The sequence below is a fragment of the Zalophus californianus genome, chromosome 14 (assembly GCF_009762305.2).
Source record: "Zalophus californianus isolate mZalCal1 chromosome 14, mZalCal1.pri.v2, whole genome shotgun sequence".
Lineage (NCBI taxonomy): Eukaryota > Metazoa > Chordata > Mammalia > Carnivora > Otariidae > Zalophus > Zalophus californianus.
In genome coordinates, this window is record NC_045608.1 from 27251934 (window position 1) to 27270319 (window position 18386).

The following is an 18386-nucleotide window of genomic DNA, read 5'->3' on the forward strand; positions in this document are numbered from 1 at the left end:
AATCTGCCATCTGCCAAGTCCCGTGCTCCCCAGAACACAGAGCGGCAGAGTCCTGGTCCTGCTGTCAACATGTGGGCAGTTCTCCTACCTGAGCAGCCCTGCTGTGAAGGGGCGGCCTGATGGACAGCAGGAAGGCAGAACGAGGGCCTGAGTCTGCCCGGCCAACCGGTGGAGGGGGATGCTGGGGCAAAGGGACAGTTGGCAGGGTCCGGAGATGTGAGAAGGCCTTCTGCTCTGGGGACCCTCAGGGGTCAGAGGTCAGCACTGCAGAAGCAGCAAATACAAGGGGCTAGATGGTAGGTGGGCAAGCCTGGGCCAGAGATAGGCCAGGTCCAAAAGGCCTTGTGTGCCAGGTGAGGGAGTTTAGGGTGGGCCACAGGACTCCCCTCAGGAAAGTGCATGAGCACTGACTTACAAAACTGTGTCAGTGGTTTCGGAGGGTTCATGGAGCCCTAGAAACCCAACCGTGGACCCTATGGTGATGGGGAGTGGCTAATGAGCAGAGGTAGCGGGGAGGTGTGCAGAGCAGATTTGCTAGTGGCATCAGCCCACCCTGGTGGGCAGCACAGATGATGGCTCAGGACAGGCTGAGGCTGCTGGCAGGAAGCCCAGGCAGGACCGGGACACTATGGCTGGGCACTGAGGGCTGGATGGCAGGTGGGGTGGGGTTCAGATGGACTAGATGTGCAGGGGGAAGGGAAACGGGGCCTGGGGCAACACCAAGGGGAGGCCTGGTAGAAGCATCGACACCAGTGCAAGCTTTTGCATTTCCCACTCCTTTCCTAGGCCATGCTTAAAAGAATACATAGCTCTCCCTATTGTAGGCTTTTTTGGTTTAATGAACCTTTTTAGAAATGAAAGGGGGCTTCCTCTCTTTAGACCATAGCCTTGGGAGCTGAAGCCCCTCTCCTCCATGTGAACAACAACAACAAAAAAATCAGTTCCTAAATATGAACAGTTTGAGAAAGTCCCTCAACCTGAAGAGTACCAGTGTATCCACTAGACAGAGACAGTCGTCAAGCTACAGGCATGGCCTAGTTACAAGGCCCACCTCTGTGCAGCTTAGCTGCTGAGTGCCGAATGGAGGGCTCCATTTTTTTTTTCATTTCCCCAAATGCTCTAACCTCACTGCTCCAACACCTTTGTGGAAGGAGGAACAGTACACGGCAATGCTAGGCACCACCCACGGGCTCTTGCAGAATGCATTTCCAAACAGCCTCTGAGGTTCTTTGGGCTAGCTGCTCTGTCCTTCCTGGATTCCAGACCCAGAAACACTTTGGAACTAGGTTTTTTTTTTTTTTAATATTTTATTTATTTGACAGAGAGAGGAAGTACAAGCAGGGGGAGTTGGAGAGGGAGAAGCAGGCCTCCCGCAGAGCAGGGAGCCCAACACGGGGCTCGATCCCAGGACCCTGGGACCATGACCTGAGCCGAAGGCAGACGCTTAACGACTGAGCCACCCAGATGCCCCTGGGAACTAGCTTTACCCTGACAAGTGTTGCTGAGGTCAACTTCACACACCCCTCTCCTTGTACCTTCTCTTTATTAAACCAGATTTCTTCTAGTGGGATTTTTCTTATCTTTGATCCCTTTTGAGGTGACTTTTTCCTCTCATATGTTGTAGTATTTTTGGTCCATCTCTGCTTGACCAGAACAATGGCTCACCTTGCAGTCGTTTGTGTTCACAAGCCAGTGCTTTGGTCTGAAAAGGCTCTGTGCAACTCCATGTGCAGCCTGGATGGGGCTCTACTGGGACAGCAGCCTCACTCCAGCTCCGGCATTCAGGAGAGGTGCTGCTGCTGGACTGCCAGGCCTCCCCACACACCATGTCGCCCGTGCCCGTCTTGCAAGCAGCCCCAAGTCCTGCCATAAACCCGGCACCTACCTGGTGTGAGTGGTCAGGCTCCCGGGGCCTGCCTGCCCCCCTCACCCACGACCAGCACCCTTACCCCCCAAGGAGTTCCCACCAAAGAGCAGTCTCTGGGGCTTCTGTTATTCTCAGGCACTAGACTAATGTTTTTGGTCTCTGTTTATTCACACTAGTGCTGTTTGTATTTCGAGTTTGCTGTGTCTGTGAAAGCTCTCTGGATCCCCGGAAGGAGCATACCAAAATTGCTTTTTGGTGATTTCAAGAAAGTACCTGTAAGTGGGACTTGGTGACTGTCGGTGCCCACTTCATCGCCTCCTGTAGGATCATTCCACAGCGCGCGGCAAAGTCCTTCACGATGCTCTGGAAGAGGGGGTAACGAAGCCGAGGTCAGTGTGTTTGAGCCATCAGAGGTTGCCAGCTACAGACTGTCATTAGTGACTGCTGGGGGCCAAAGTGCATCCCCCCTAAAACCCATGTGTTGAAGCCATAGCCTCCAGTACCTCAAAATGTGACAGTATTTGGAGATGGAGCCTTTAAAGAGGTGACTACAGTAAAATGTTATTATATGGGTGGGTCCTAATTCAATCTGACTGGTGTCCTCCAAAGAGGAGGAGATTAGGACACAGGCACAGAGGGAAGACGTGAGGACACAAGAACATGACAGACATCTAAAAGCCAAGGAAAGAAGCTTCTGAACAAACTAACCCTGGCAACGCCTTGATTTCACATTTCCAGCCCCCAGAACTGTGAAAAAATAAATTTCTGTTGTTTAAGCCACTCAGTCTGTGGCACTTAATCATGGCAACCCTAGCAAATGATTACAGTGACCATGTTCCAACCCCGAGGCTCTGGGTATAGGGTACAGACATGCTGGTCTGTAATCCTGGCATAAGGTGGCAGGGCCTACACTCACAGTGCCTCACACAGCCACTGCGGGGCGTGGGGAACTCCCTGCTGGCAGCTGGTCTGGCTGGAGGCACCAAGGCTGGGACATGACCTGGCCCCAGGTCTGAGCTGAGCTTCAATCTGCCACAGTGAAGGCTCCGAGTCAGACCTCACACAGCACATCCTCCTTACCTGGAGCTACTCATTCCATCTATTTCCCACAGTGCCACACAAAGCTGAAGTCATGTTACTCAGCTACCACAATGACAGACAATCTGCACACCTCACAGCAGTGAAGTTCACCTGACAGTCATGCTTGCTCATGCAGCTTGGAGACACTATAAACTGACAGGCAGCTGAACCAAGAAAGGGCTTAGAGTCAGTATGGCTGAGGGGCAGGAGTGGGCCTGGCAGACAAACCAACCTGGGAGTGAGTCAGGACCCCGCTAGTACTGTGTGACCCCGACAGCTGAGCCTTTCTTACCTGTGGGCACAGGTCCACAGTGCTCACACCTCAAACTGCTGGGGACCGAATGACACAATGTGTGCAACACGCCGGCCCTGACAACTTGAGAGGGCAATGAAAATGGCCCTTCATAAGGGGACGGCTGCCAGCCTACCTCCCGGGCTTCACAGGTGTCAGGAACAGTGATCCGATAGGGGGCATCAGGGATGTCGTAGTAAGGCTGATCCTTGTGAATGTCCTGAAAACACAACAAGGCTCCCTCTTCCAAACCGCCTTCCCTGGGCTGCCTCTGCTGAGCTGGGCCTCCAGCTCATACTGGGCATCAGTGTTTGCCTCCTCTCCCCACACTTGTCCGGTTTGTGATGGACTTCCAAACTTGCTGCAGCTCACTGGGAAAGGCCAGGGTGGGATCTGGGGCCCCCACCCCCGATGTGGCCACTTGTAGCATAAATTAGGCTCAGGCTTAAGGCAGGGATACTCACAGCACTCAGCGAGAGTGACAGGGTCTGGAGGATGTCCAACATGGTCTTCAGCACTGTCCCGCTCCAGAGCAAGTGGGGAAACCTACACCAAGAGCCATGTCTCGGTCCAGGAGCCAAATCTTCAAGGAATCTTAGTTCCTTAAAGTGCCACCTCAAGGGGTGGGGTGGGGTGAGGTGGGAGCCCCACCCCCTGCTGCCCAGCTGAGGGTCAGAGGAGGTTAGGAGGCCTCCTAGGCAGGGCACTCAGGCAGAAACACTGGCTCCTGCCAGTCCCACTCTTCAGGGCCCAAGCATGACCCCACGTGACCTGCTCTCAACCAGACACTGATCGTCTTGGTTATGCACTGGTCAGGCCACACTCCCTCACTCCCCAAAGTGAGCCTCCTTGTTTTTGACCAGGCCTCCCTAATATTTTCACATGAGGGCACAAATAGAAAATGGTAGTATTTGCAGGATACCCTGGGGCAAAGAGAAGAAGCTGCTCCTAAATGTGGTGGTCAGCGTTGAGGGGAGCCAGCTCTGCATGGCTGTGACTCATCATGGCCCACTGCTTAGGACGTCCAGTTCAGACACGTCAGACACGTCATACGTGTGTTGCACTTGCTTTCTGGTCCTGCCTAGACCAGGCACACAGCACCTGCAGCAGGCTCCAGAACTCCTAGACGCTTGCAGCGATACGTGGGCAGGCCCAGCATGGATGGCTGTTTGCTGCCTCTGGCCTTTATACTGCAGACAGGCTGGCCCAGCCCACCTTTGAGGGTTCGCATCCATGTGGGGGCGTGTTCCATAAGAGTCTACTTTGGCTCCCAGCCCAGAGAACCTGGAGTGGAAAAGGATCCGTGGGGGGCTCTCCTTCCTCTCTGAGGAGCCTGGAAGACACTGATTTGACCAGGGACCTCGGGCTAGGCTCTGGGGTGGGAGATGTCACATAGGATGGCCGTGAGCTACCTAGGGCAAGCCCAGAGAAGTCCTGCAGCAGGGAAGGTGGGATGCAGAGACACAGGCTGGTGACACCCCTTGTCAGTAAGTAACATCAATAGCTCAGAATAAGTGGAGTAGAGGTTTCAGGACCAAATTTCAGACCTTGTAGCAAATTCCATGACATTCTGAGGGAGGCTGCATTGCCATTTGAGAGTTTAAATTCTGACTCCAATTTTTCTGCCCTGATAGTGATGATTCTTCCCTATATTCCAAAGCAAGAAGTTTACACACACATACACACACACACACACACACACACGATTCTTCCCTATATTCCAAAGCAAGAAGTTTACACACACACACACACACACACACACACACACACACACACAGCATTAGAAGGAAAATGGGCTTACTTATCCACCAGACCAGACAGATACTTGTCCGCTACCCTCCGTATCCTCTTGTGAATGTGGTTGAAGTTCACCAACAGAAACTGTGCGTGCCGCTCAAGCTCCTCTTCATTCTCCTTGGTCTTAGCCTGGAGATTCAGAAGAGACAGGTACAACAGGTGCCCTCCATGTGCCTTGGGCAGACAAACACTCACTCTCCGACAAGGCTTACTTTATCTGCCATCATGTTCAGGAAGGCATCAAATACTTTGTCTGCGACAGCAATCACACACTGCATCATCCCTGAAATGAGGAGGAGGTTTCCACAGGTCAGGAGCATCAAGGGAAAGGGACCAATCCAGCTATTTTCAATATTTTGTTTGGAAGATTTTGGACTAACAGAGGAGTGGCAGAGAGAGCACAGAGTTCCCACATACCCTGCACCCAGCTTGTCCTGACTTTAGCAGCTCTTTTGTCAAAACTAAGAAGCCGTCCGCGATACAATACTCTTACCCAAATTTCAGGCTTTATTTGGATTTCCCGTTTTCCCACTAATGTTCCTTTTCTGTCCCAGGATCCAATGAGGATGCCATGTGGCATTGCCAAACAGGTCTCCTTAATCTCCCACAATCTGTGTTGATTCCTCGGTCTGTTCTTACCTTTCATGACCTTGACACTTCTGAAGAGCATAGGCATTTTGTAGGATGTCCCTTAATTTAGGTGTGTTTGATGCTTGCTCATGATTAGACTAAGGTTACAGGATTTTAGGGCAATCCCACAGAGGTGAAGTGGACTTCTTGTCATATGGTGGGGTGTGGGGGTGTGTGAAATCAGTATCTCCTACCACTGGCGAGGCTGACCTTGATCACTCAGGTACAGTGGTGTGTACCTGGTTTCCCACTGTCCAGTTACTATTTCTCCCTTTCCATGCTCTACTCTTCAGAAGGGAGTCACTGCGTCCAGCCCACACTCAGGGAAGGGAATTAAGCAGCAGCTCCTGAAGAGAATGTGGATGTAAGTCAAAAACACCACAGTCACCGGGAAATGCTCTGGGGAAGACACTTTGAGGTTATGCAGACATGTCATTTCTCTCTAAGATGTTGCCCACTGGCAGGTGAGCCAGTGGGCTCTGCCTGTAGCAGGTACTCTGGTCTCACTTACTGGAATTCTGTAAGGAAGGTCTGTCCCTTCTTCCCCATATTTCACTTGTTCAATCATCTAATCAGCATGGACTCATGGATATTTCTTTCTTTCACTGGGTCCAATACTGTTGTTATTTTGTTGCTCAAATTGTTCCAGCTTTAGCCATTAGGAGCTCTTTCAGGCAGGCTCTTGTGTCCTTGGGACATGCCCACAGGCCTTTCCTTTTCTTCTTCTTCTTTCTCTCCTTTTTCTTTTTTTCCCTTCACAAGACCTTCCTTTCTGGCACTGTGAGCTGTCCTAGGCTCATCCTGTATTTTCCCTGGAGCCTTGGCTCCCTTTACTGCAGAATGGTGTTTAGAAACCAAGATCCAAGCACCGGATGTGGTTGTGGCTTCCAGGGTGCAAAGCAGATTTTAAAAAGCAACAGTGGGGTGCAAACATCACAGTGCCAATGTCATTAAATGCCACTCGCCCTCTAGTGCTGTCCCATTTATGCAGCGTCTTTGGGGTGGCTAAATGACAGGGCTGCAAGGTCAGCAGGGTGAAACACTAGGCAGGCTTTGCACCTCTGTGCCCAGGCCCAGCCAGAGCCTGAAACATAAAGAGGCATCACATACGTGTTTGTCATGAGGATAAATGGGCCCCCGAAGCTCTCAGACCTGGAAAATGATTAGTGTGACCTAATGCCCCAGCAGGGAGAGGCTGATCTCTAAGAAGTTGGGTTTGGTGGATGAAATCTTGTTTTTGGGGTGTGTTTAGTACAATATCTTTTCATGTAACTCTTAGGAAACTGAAACTAAGTTCCTAATAAAAAACCATCAGATAGGGGTCAGATGCCAATGATGATCACGCAGTAGCCTCCATGGAGATTTTTACTTAAAAACAGCCACTTTCCTTTTTGTGCTTAAAGTTAGCTTGAGATTACTTCGGTCTTAGTTTGTACTGATTGACTAGACAGCCGGCGGGCTACAGGGCAGGAACACATGGAGGGTTGGCTCACACCTGCACAGAGGAGGTGCTAGCAATCCCCTTTGCGGGGCTACTGGATGCTTCTTATAACCTCTCTCCTGCTTGCTTCTGAAAACTCATCAATAACAAATCTCCAAAGACATCTCCTTCCCACCTCCCATGTTTTAGGAGAGAAAATGAAGAGGAAAGTACACTCAGTAGGTACACATTTATCAGCTTAACCCTAGGTACCATACTCAGGACAAAAATAACCCATTTGGAAATCATGTGAAGAGTACAACGTACTGTGAAAATTAAGTGTCGGTAAAGTGTACATCAGTCCCCACGGCAATTTAATTTCCTTTGTAAAAAACTTATTTTTATTTAAATTCAATTGTTAACATATAGTGTATTATTAGTTTCTGAGGTAGAATTTAGTGATTCATCAGTGGCATGTAACACCCAGTGCTCACTACATCAAATGCCCTCCTTTTTTTTTTAATATTTTACTTATTTATTTGACAGAGAGAGGCATAGCGAGAGAGGGAACCCAAGCAGGGGGAACGGGAGAGGGAGAAGCAGGCTTCCTGCTGAGCAGGGAGCCCGATGTGGGGCTCGATCCCAGGACCCTGAGATCATGACCTGAGCTGAAGGCAGCCGTTTAAACAACTGAGCCACCCAGGCGCCCCATCAAGTGCCCTCCTTAATGCCCATCACCCAATTACCCCATCCCTCCATCCACCTCCCCTCCAGCAACCCTCAGTTTGTTTCCTAGAGTTTCACCATCTCTTATAGTTTGTTTCCCTCTTTTTATCTTATTTTAATGTCCCTTCCCCTATGTTCATCTGTTTTGTTTCTTAAACTCCACATATGAATAAAATCATATGGCATTTGTCTTTCTCTGATTTATTTTGCTTACAATAATACCCTCTAGTTCCATCCACATCATTGCAAATGGTAAGATTTTATTCTTTTTGATGGCTGCATAATATTCCATTACACACACACACACACACACACACACACACACACACACACACACACACACACACACCACATCTTCTTTATCCATTCATCTGTCGATGGATATCTGAGCTCTTTCTATATTTTGGCTATTGTGGACATTGCTGCTATAAACATTGGGGTGCACATGCCCCTTAGAATCACCATGTCTGTATCCTTTGGATAAATACCTAGTAGCGCAATTGCTGGATTGTAGGGTAGCTCTATTTTTAACTTTGTGAGGAACCTCCATACTGTTTTCCACAATTTAATTTCCTCTTATGACACAGCAACAGAAAAACAGAGCTCAGAAGAGAATGACATTTTAGCTTCAGAAAGGTAACTGATTCTGTCTACAGATATTCTCATTAGGAGACTGGCAAAATGTGGCAGGTTCTTAGGCCGCTAGGGGTTGGCAGTCAATTTTTTTTGTCGCTTACCCTCCCTCCTTGAACGAAAGAAACTCAGGTGTGACCCAACTGTCTAGCACAAAATAGCTGTTAAATAGACAGTGGGTGGATAGACGAGAGGAGCAAATCAATGAACAGCTCAGCCAGAGGTTAACAGTGTCTGTACTATACTCCCAAGTGGTCCTGGGGCATGTGTGTGGGACCCTCTGAGCATGGGGCTCCTCTCCTGTATTCTGCACCCCAGTGGAAGAGGTTTCCTGCCATACAAACTGCCTGCCTGCATATTCCACCCTGGCCTCCAAAGGGCTCCTCCTCGTCCAACCCTTCCCCGCACTGCCAGCAGGGGGAGCTTGCAGAGCCCTCACACTGTCCTTCCTTGCCAACCCCACAAAAATAAATTCACCCACTCAATTTCTTGACTGTCGTGCAGTAGTGTGAAGGGTTCTGTAAAGGACTTATTGGACAAAGGTCTTACATGAGACAGCACCCTCAGAATCCTTGGGGTGATTTTAAAAAAGACAAGGACTGATTTTTCAACAATACAAAAAACGGTACCAGAATTATCTAGGGATTAATTCTGCATTGGCAAGAACAAATTGATGGATTCTTCAGTGTGCCAATGGCTTCTAAACATGGAAAGGACTCCTCACTACTAACTGTATTTAATTAATAATAAATTTATTGATTTTAAGAATTCTCAATTAGCATTCCTTGAAATATTTACCCACACAGTTAATCAATCAAAACTCATGGATCTAGCACACTCAATTCCCTCAAATATTTAAGTACAATTACAAAATTGATCAAATTTTTCTAAACATTTAAATAAAACATGGGTCTAGTATTTCAGAGTCTCTTAAATTTTAAACACTTTAAAAATCAACACACAGACCAATAGAATGATGCTTAAAACCCATCAGCGTCCTTATACTAAAACTGGTCAAACAATGACTATACTATGTGCTTAATTTTTTTTCTTTGCAGTCTCAATTTTAATAACTCTCTTTATTTTTATTCCTATTCTTATCTTAGGTTTGCCTCACTAGAATTTCAGTAACTCTAATATTTTTATACCACTGTAGAGTTTCATTTATTTGCTTTCCCAGGAGTCTGGTGCTTTTAGGACTGGTTGCAGCTGAGACCCTCAGCTGTGCACTCAGGATCTGAGGACATCTGCATCATCGGACTTGTAAGTCTTTGCGTTTCATACAGATTTCCTTATTCTGAAACCGCCCCAGAAACGATGCAGTCCTTAAATTGGGTGTGGCCATCGGGTCCTGACCCACTGCCCCGACATTCTGGCCAGGTCTGATGCACCACTGGAAGTGTTCATGGTCCTGAGTGGGGTTTCCTTATGGCCAGCATGATGAGTGAGGCATGGAGCCCCTCACAGAAGGTCTGGGGCTGTCCCTACAGCAAGCTCTCTAACAGCTACTTAACAGAGTACCATTAACTGGCTACTCTATGGGACGCCTCTGCCCCATCACCTGCTGGGCACCCTTTCTACCTGATCACTCTTGGAGGCCAGGCGTGACTTTATTGCAGGGGCCAGGCCTCTTCCTGGACCGTGTGGCTCTTTCCTCATGTTCCCTCTTTCCTGATTCTACAAGAGAAACAACTACCTATCTCTACTTCACAAATACGTAGTGGAAAAAAACAAACATATATATAAATACATATATCCTATATATTACCTATTATTGTTACATATTACACATTATATCTGTTGCTTTGCTAAAATATGGAGATTATATATATATCTTAGTGTATTTGGATATACACATTATCCCAATTTGCCCTTTTTTTAAGCAAAATAAAAATATGTATTCATGTTCAAATTATGATACTCTGTCCACTGGGAGTCCTTTGAAATTGGTTCTTGGTCCTCCTATCCTGCTCTGGACATTTAAAAAGCATGACTGCTCCCTGACCACAACAAGATGCTTTAGGTCCATCAATGACTATGTGAGGAGCCCAGGATCCCTTTAGCATGGGATAGTATTAGCGACTGAAATTTGGGGGCTGGAGCGTACTCAAGCATTGAGGGTGGACAAGAGTGATGCTCCTTAAGGCTATATGGTTATAAGGTTATATATTTTATACTGGTCTTTCCAATGTAGTGTGTAACTTCATAAAACTATTTTCTTCACGTAGACAGAAAACTGGGAGTGGTATTCCTTTTTAGACTATTAAAACTCATTTCATCATCACAGTACCACAACAATAAACTTACCAGACTTGTCCTTCTGAATAGCTTTATCTTCAAAGTAGCAGAACATTACCTGGAAGCGGTCAGGATCTGTTGAGCGCAGTACCCTAGCAAGGAGAACAATTTTGAGTAAATTTTGAGAAATCCAGGCCCTCCCTATCACAGATTTGATACTACCCAGAACTGGTGAGGCTGTGAGAAACCAATAACCTACGCCACTTCAAGGGTCATATGCTCACGTGGACTTTCTGGAGGGGAATTACCCACCATCTATCATAACGTTCCCACATTGTTACACCCAGCAACCCACCACTAGTGATAGATCTTAAGGGTTACATGCATAAGGAGGATCCTCCTAAGAGTGCTGGCAAAATGTCCATCAATAGACTAGTCAGCTACACCAAAGTACACCCATTTAATGGCACATCATGTAGCCACCAAAATGAGAGGTAGCTCTATATGCACCACTACAGAAAAACATCCAAGATGCATTGTTCTATGAGACAGCAAGGTGCAGGGGAAATGGGTACAGCAGGATGTCAGTGATAGGTTTCTGAAAGGCCTCCATGCGCCTTCTATGTGTAGGATATATATGTTTGCATTTATAGAGAATTTCTAGAAGGGAAAGTAAAACTATCAAGAGTGGGCATCTCTGGATTCAGAGCCAAGAAAGTGAGATTTGTATTTTTCATCTTTAGCATCTTCTGTACCAGCCCCATGTTTTCCTTCTCTTTTTTATCTTATGCACCTTTTTTACTTTTACAGTAGCTGTTCAGAGTTTTGGGGGCTCCGCTAAGATAGCACGGCACGTGTGCACACAGGCAAGCACTGGGCGGAGTGCGTCTGTGGGCTTCTGCACCAACTTTTTGTGAGTCAAACCTTAGTAGGGCAGGCCAGGTGGCTTAAGCACATGCATTCTTTTTTTTTTTTTAAAGATTTTATTTATTTATTTAACAGAGAGAAACAGCGAGAGGGAACACAAGCAGGGGGAGTGGGAGAGGAAGAAGCAGGCCTCCCGCAGAGCAGGGAGCCCAATGTGGGACTCAATCCCAGGACACTGGGATCATGACCTGAGCTGAAGGCAGACGCTTAACGACTGAGCCACCCAGGTGCCCCAAGCACAGGCATTCTTGAGTGCTCAGGTTCACACAGCTTTTACATAATTTCTCACATTGCCCACTTAGCTGGTTTTTGTTTTTTTTTTAAAGATTTATTTAGAGAAAGAGAGACTGAGAGAGACAGTGCATGTGCGGGGGGGCGGGGGGGAGAGGGCAAGGGAGAGAGCATCCCAAGCTGACACCCGCTGAGCACAGAGCCCGAGGCGGGCCTTGATCTCACCACCCTGAGATCAGGACCCAAGCCGAAACCAAGAGTCGGGTACTCAACTGACTATGCCACCATGCGCTCCCACTTTGCTGTTTTAAAGCTCTCCTAATAACCAGTGGCTGGGAGCCTAAGCCAGGTTCTTGAATAAAGGCTTCAGGGCTGCTTCTCCATGCTAACAACGCTCTCAGAGGCCTGGCAGGCAACCTGGGATGGGAGCTGGGCTCTTGGGAGCTGCCCATGAGCTGTCTTGCTCTACCAGCCGGCTCCACAGAGTGTCCTGAGAACCTGAGAACTCCATTCAGGGGCACCATTGTGGGGAAGCAGGAGACAGCCCTGCCTGTGGGCATGTGAGGCTGAAAGGGTCTAGAGACATCTCTTGTAGCCATTCAACCTTGGAGCAAACCAGGGTTTTGGTCTGTGTTGGTTTGCTTGTTTTGTTTTGGTTGGTTTCTCTTTCAAAATATATTCTTTATAAAAAGGCCGAGAGGGAAGAGTACTAACACACAACAGGGAATAGTGGTGGGATCGGTGGTTTTTCCTCTCCATTTATTTCCAAGTTTATGTGTAATATTCTTGTATTACTTTTATAAAAAAATTATAATGAAAAAAGCAAGGAAATTCAAAAGTTCCTTGGCTCTTTGGGACTCTGGGGGAGAATGGGTCACTAGTTCTCAAACTCTGCTCTGTTGTGGCACCCTCAGGCTACCAAGAGGCAGGGAGGAGGGGACAGGGCAGGAAGGTGTGTGCTCACTCCCACTCACACAAAACAGCCTTAATCTGTTTTATATGTTGAGCTTCTGAGCAAGAGTTCTTTTACCACAGGGTTTCATGGCACCAAATAAAGGTTAAAATAGTGGCATTTACCAAATATTCCCCCTATTAAGAACTAACACTTTCTTTTTCAGACCATTTCGTAGAGTTTTTCTATAACTTATTGCACCTATCCTGTGATTTCAACAAACAGGAGATTTGTAACCTGACTTTTTTTGACGACAGGGACGCATCATTCTGTAGCCAGCGTACTCAGCTGCAGCCCGAGGATGCCTCAGGCCTTACCATGGTGGATCTGTAGCATTCACACAGGCAGCTGCGCTCTGAGCATCCTAGCTGCTTCTTCCAGCCGTCATTTATGAGAGGCAGGATGACACGGTGCTTAACCGACTAGCTGGATCTCCATGGAAATCAGGGATTATTACCTTGGGTAAATAACTTAATGGCTGCCTCAGGGTCTCAGTTTCCTCATCTGTAAAATGGGTATGTGACACCACCTACTTCATAGGCTTGCTGGAGAGTATGCCAATACATGTAACTTATGACAGTGCCTGGCATGGCATAAGCACTCAATCCATGTTAATATTGGTGTTGTCGTGATGACGATTATTATAGCTGTTAGGTCTGCTGTGGTTACACATGCATCCTGAGCGTTGGGACACCTGTGGGGCTGTTTTGGGACAGGCCCCTTCCCACTTCCCATTTGCTGTTTGTACTCAGCTGTGGTCCTGGTAACTAACGAAATGAATGTCTTAGAACATACTCAGTGAGGGCCGGTTCCTAACAGGGGCTCTTGTGCAGTCAAGTGGATTGAGTTTGCAACATCTATAGTGACTGGCTCAGAAGCCTATTCCCTATAAGGAGAGGATGACAAGAGAGTTTAGATACCTGGGGATTTATAAGATGTGGTGTTTGGTGCCCAGGAAGGAGGAGCACATGAAAGCATAGGATATTTTTGGTTTTTTTGGTTTTTGCTTTTTAAGAAAGCTTACGTGTCTTGGGAGGAACTAAAAAGAGTCCCATGCCCAGAAGGCACGAAAGTTTAAAAATTAGCTCCAGTGTAGCTGTGCTGGGAGGCAAAGGCCTGGATACCTCATATATTCCAGCCGGTAAACAGACAGGAGATAGGTGGACATGGCAAAGTCCAGCTTGTTGATGAGGGCGGACACTTCGGGAGCAGGGTCCAGCAGGTTGATGATGGTGCTGCGGAGCTCACTCAGTTCAGCCTAGGGGGAAAGAAACGCTCAAGGGTTCACACAGGCACCAGAGGGGAATGCCCCCCCGGCACCCAGGAGCCGTGGAGAACATGTAATAACAAGGACAACGCAAGGATCTGGTCATTGTTCAAGAAAGCTTAGCAAAATCCCTGCCCTGCATCATCTGTCCTTGGCAGGGTGAGAAGCCTTACGGGGGTGACTGTGTCGTTTTTCATGGCTGAGTTATACTGGAGGACAGAGCGCAGTGGTTCTTTGCTGGGAAACGTGAGCAGGGGCGACTTGGTGGCTATTTCACAGACTCCCTCGTACCATTCTTCTGGCCAGAGTCCTGCAAGAAAGTGCACATGAATGAGACCACCACCTTACTCCAGAAGCACTGTGGGACAGGTGATGCTGACCATATCTAGAGTTGTGGGTCCTCTGTTTGAGCCAATTATCCCCCAAATGGAGCATAGAAATGAGTCTGTTTCCTAACTCGGACAGGTTTTTCCTAAGATACATAGCACTGTCAGAACCCTAAACTACATCTGGGAAGCGTAACATTTGCAATCACTTGTAGGAAGCAGCAGCTGAATTTGGACGAATTTTGAATGCATGCACATTCATAATTAGGTAGGGTCCTGCCTCACCTTTGTTTTCACTCTGCACTCTGTCTTCCCCAAGAGAGCAAATATCCCCTTACCTGAGCCCTCCACGGCAAATCCCATCAGCACGGAATACAGCCAGAAGTCCCGGAAGAGCTTCTGCAACCGAGGCTTGGCTTCTTTGATGGGAGGCAACCTTCGGGTGAGCTGATGCACCGAGGACAGAGGGAGAAAAGGTTATTTGCTCATAAGCCCTAAAACCTACAGATGTAAATCAACCCCAGATTCATTCTCCAAGAATCAGTCAGTCATTCTGGGTTAGAAAAGACACACTGAGCAGTGACCAACACTTCTTGATCAATTCACTGGTAAATACCCATTCAGCAAACATTTATTTAGTAGCTAATGTGCACCAGGCCCCATGCCTTGGAGGTGAAAAGCCCCATTCCTACAAAGGCCTTTCTGCCAAGTTTGGAGGCAGGTGAGGAAATCATCACAGCATGGCAGAGTTCCTGGAGGAGGTGTCATGGGTCTCAATGTTACCATGCAAGTAACCCTTGGCCAGGCAAAGAAGAGACAGCAGGCTGTCCAGCCACAGGAGAATCAGGCCCAAACGCTGGGCCTGGGGAGGGCATGGAGGGCTGGGGAGGCTGGAGCTCAGATGAACAGCTGTGACTGGAGAGACAGGGTGAGCGTGAGAAACCTCGTGGGTTGAGGAGAAATGGTTTTTAGATCTTTTCTGGCAGCACAACTTTTCCAACAGTCATCTTGGGCAGAATCCCAAGATTTAAAATAGGCAGAGGCAGAGTTGCTTAGGTGCAGAAATGAGAGGCTGAAGTCCCTGCATCCTTGCTCCAGATGGTGTCCTGCCCAGCGTGAAGCAGGCAGTCGCTCGTAGGTTGTGCAAAAATGTTAAATTTGTGCACAGCACCTACTGGACAAGTTAGTCCTCACAGAACCCCTAGAGGTTGTCGAGCCCCCTACGGTGATAATGAAGCTACAGTGAGGGGTCTCTGCAATCCGGTCATGAGGGCCAAGGACACAGAGGTGGGGCACATGATGACACCACTGCTGGGAGGGTGGGGCACAGTGAGAGGGGTGCCTGCACCCATGGCTGGTAGGACTATAAACTGGTACACTATTTCCTGGAAAGCAATCTGGTAAAGTGCATCAAAAATTCTAAATAGCCCCATCATTTCACCTAAAATCCCATCTCTAGGGGTCTATCCAAAAAAAAAATCTGATTTAGGCACAAAAATGTTGCAACATTTGTTAGAAGAGAACAATAAAGAGAAAAACACTAAATGTTTACCTGAATGAGGCACTTACATAAGTTACAATATATCAGAAATCGTATTTGCTAAGAATATTTGGTGACACAGGTAGAACTTACGTCAAGTGAAAAAAATGCAAAATGTATATAGCATAGTACAGATTTAAGGTGTATGTATGTAAATACATGTGCATAGAAAAAGAGGGGAAAACTCCAGTTGCATATTAATAATGATTATTTCTGGGTAGCCGGGTTGGCAGGAGTTTCTAGTTTCTTCCTTAACGTTGCCCGTACTTCCCGGAGTTCTGCCATAGATATGTTGCTTCCACAATCACAGGGACGGCACAGGTACAGGGCTAGGGCTGGACAACATGCTGTGTAGGAGAAGCAAGCAACTTCTCTTCGAAAGCCACTAGGGTGCTGTGCCCTTGGGGAGAGTCGGTCGAGATAGGGTGGGGGTGGCTAGGTGACCTGTGGGAAGGTGCTGAGGAGGTAGAGAAGCACTGGGGAGGGCAGCAGTGGTCAGAACTGTCTCATGGTAGAAAGGACACTGCCACTAAGGCACACCTGAGGGGCTTCCAGCCTGCTAGTAGCCAAAGACGGTGGGTCTGAGGAAAAGGAGCTCTGGGACTGTCTCTGAGGTGGTAGATCTCCCTAGGATAAGGTCCCAAGTGATGGTGGAGGCATGACGGGGTTCCCAGACCACAGCCTTCCTTGGTGTTTAAGGTCAATGTGGCTAAGAGGTTCTGGTGTCCTATAAGGAGAACTTGCCTTTGGTGGTTATGGTCAGGCTTTAAACATGCTTCACTCCCAATCAGATCAGAGGCCCCAAGTGACTGAAAGGTCCAAAATGGTTTTGGAACAGTGAGGGAAAGTGACTGTCCAAAATCTATCTTCAATTTGTGATCCTACTACTCCTCACCCTGAGAACATCTTGCCTCCCTCCTAAGAACTAGGGCTTGGAAATGCCCTATAGGTTCTCCCTGCACTGATGACTCCGTCATACCAGCTGAGATGGCTCTGGTCCCCAGGAAGGGAAGACTATGGTAGAGTCACAAAAGTCCCCAGAAGTGCTCTGAAGCAACTGAAGATAAAGACACAGTGTAGCCAGGCTGGTTAGGACTGTGTGCAGGGACACATTGCTATGCTTCAGGAGAGACAGAAAGGAGTAAGGAGGTTCCAGACAGTGGCCAGAAGATGATGAAAGGGTCTTGTCTGTCCCCAAGACAGGACAGGCAAAGGGTAAAGGAAAGGGTTATAGGACAACTGACCTGCTCTCCCGTAAGAAGATCAAGGTCAGAGAAAAGAAGCCTAAAACAGATGAAGGAGTCCAAAGAAACATAACAACCAAATGCAGGGTAGGAATGGATCCTAGATTTTAAAAAGCTATCAAAGAAGTCATGGAGAAATCTGACTGGGACTGGATGTCCAATATAAGATAGAAGGACTGATTTTCCCAGATGTAACAGCAGTGCTGAGCAGGGCAGAGACACCCCCCAACACACACCATTTAGGAGACCGAGCTCCAGTGCCCAGGGCTGAAGTGTTGTGCTCTCTCTAAAACTCACCTTCAAATACCTCAGGACACACCTGCAGGGTACGCGCGCACATGGAATTAAGCAGGTATGTCAAAACAGTAACTGTTTTATCTAGAACATTGGTAAATGGATGTCCATTATTCAATTCTTCCAATTGCTTTGTATATTTTTCAATTTTGTAATAAGAAGTTGGGAAATATATCTAACCATAAGGCAAGCCTCTGAACTGGAAAGAAAACAATGGAGTAGGTGTGGCAGAAGGTACTACTTTACAGTGGGGGCCCAAACTATACACCTCCAGTGGGGAACAGACCCAAAAATGTCAGAATTGTCAAGAAGGGCTGAACTCCAGTTTTTTCAACAGTGAGTTACATGATCAGAAACCTAGATATGTAAGAAACATTTACTGGTGGGCGCCTGAGTGGCTCAGTTGGTTAAGCAATGGCCTTCGGCTCAGGTCATGATCCTGGAGTCCCGGGATCGAGTCCCACGTTGGACTCCCTGCTCAGCAGGGAGTCTGCTTCTCCCTCGGACCCTCCCCCCTCTCATGCTCTCTCTCTCTATCTCATTCTCTCTCTCAAATAAATAAATAAAATCTTTAAAAAAAAAAGAAACATTTACTGGTTAGTTTAAAATAACCTAAACAATATATATTCATAGAAAAGAAATTCCAGCAAAGCATATAGAGTTAAAAATGAACACTTTCCACCTGCCTCCCATTTCCAATGTTAAGAGTTGGCCGCCTCTCCTTCCATATCTTTTCTGTGACTAAACTATGTATGGTGAAAGTGACAACAGGAAAGGTTTACTGAGTGTTGACTGAGTGCCGGGCGCCACTCTCTGTGCTTTCTGCACATTATCTCATCATCTCATCTAATTTCCATAGCAACCTTATGCAGCAGGTATAACTACTGTCCTCAGTTCAGAGAGAACACCGAGGGTGGGAGGT

General features: G+C 47.6%; 1 protein-coding gene across 4 annotated transcripts in view; it reads right to left on the reverse strand.

Annotated features, from left to right (window-relative positions):
- PI4KA (phosphatidylinositol 4-kinase alpha) overlaps positions 1-18386 on the reverse strand; it is a 112344-nt gene that overhangs the window by 33368 nt on the left and 60590 nt on the right. For all 4 annotated transcript variants that reach the window (XM_035723881.1, XM_035723879.1, XM_035723878.1 and 1 more), the window contains 9 exons: positions 14725-14833; positions 14234-14370; positions 13918-14051; positions 10753-10835; positions 5249-5319; positions 5041-5165; positions 3704-3785; positions 3376-3459; positions 2141-2230 (listed from right to left, as the gene is read on the reverse strand). In XM_035723881.1, the coding sequence (XP_035579774.1) occupies positions 2141-2230; positions 3376-3459; positions 3704-3785; positions 5041-5165; positions 5249-5319; positions 10753-10835; positions 13918-14051; positions 14234-14370; positions 14725-14833 (915 nt within the window). The remainder of the gene's footprint in view (positions 1-2140; positions 2231-3375; positions 3460-3703; positions 3786-5040; positions 5166-5248; positions 5320-10752; positions 10836-13917; positions 14052-14233; positions 14371-14724; positions 14834-18386) is intronic.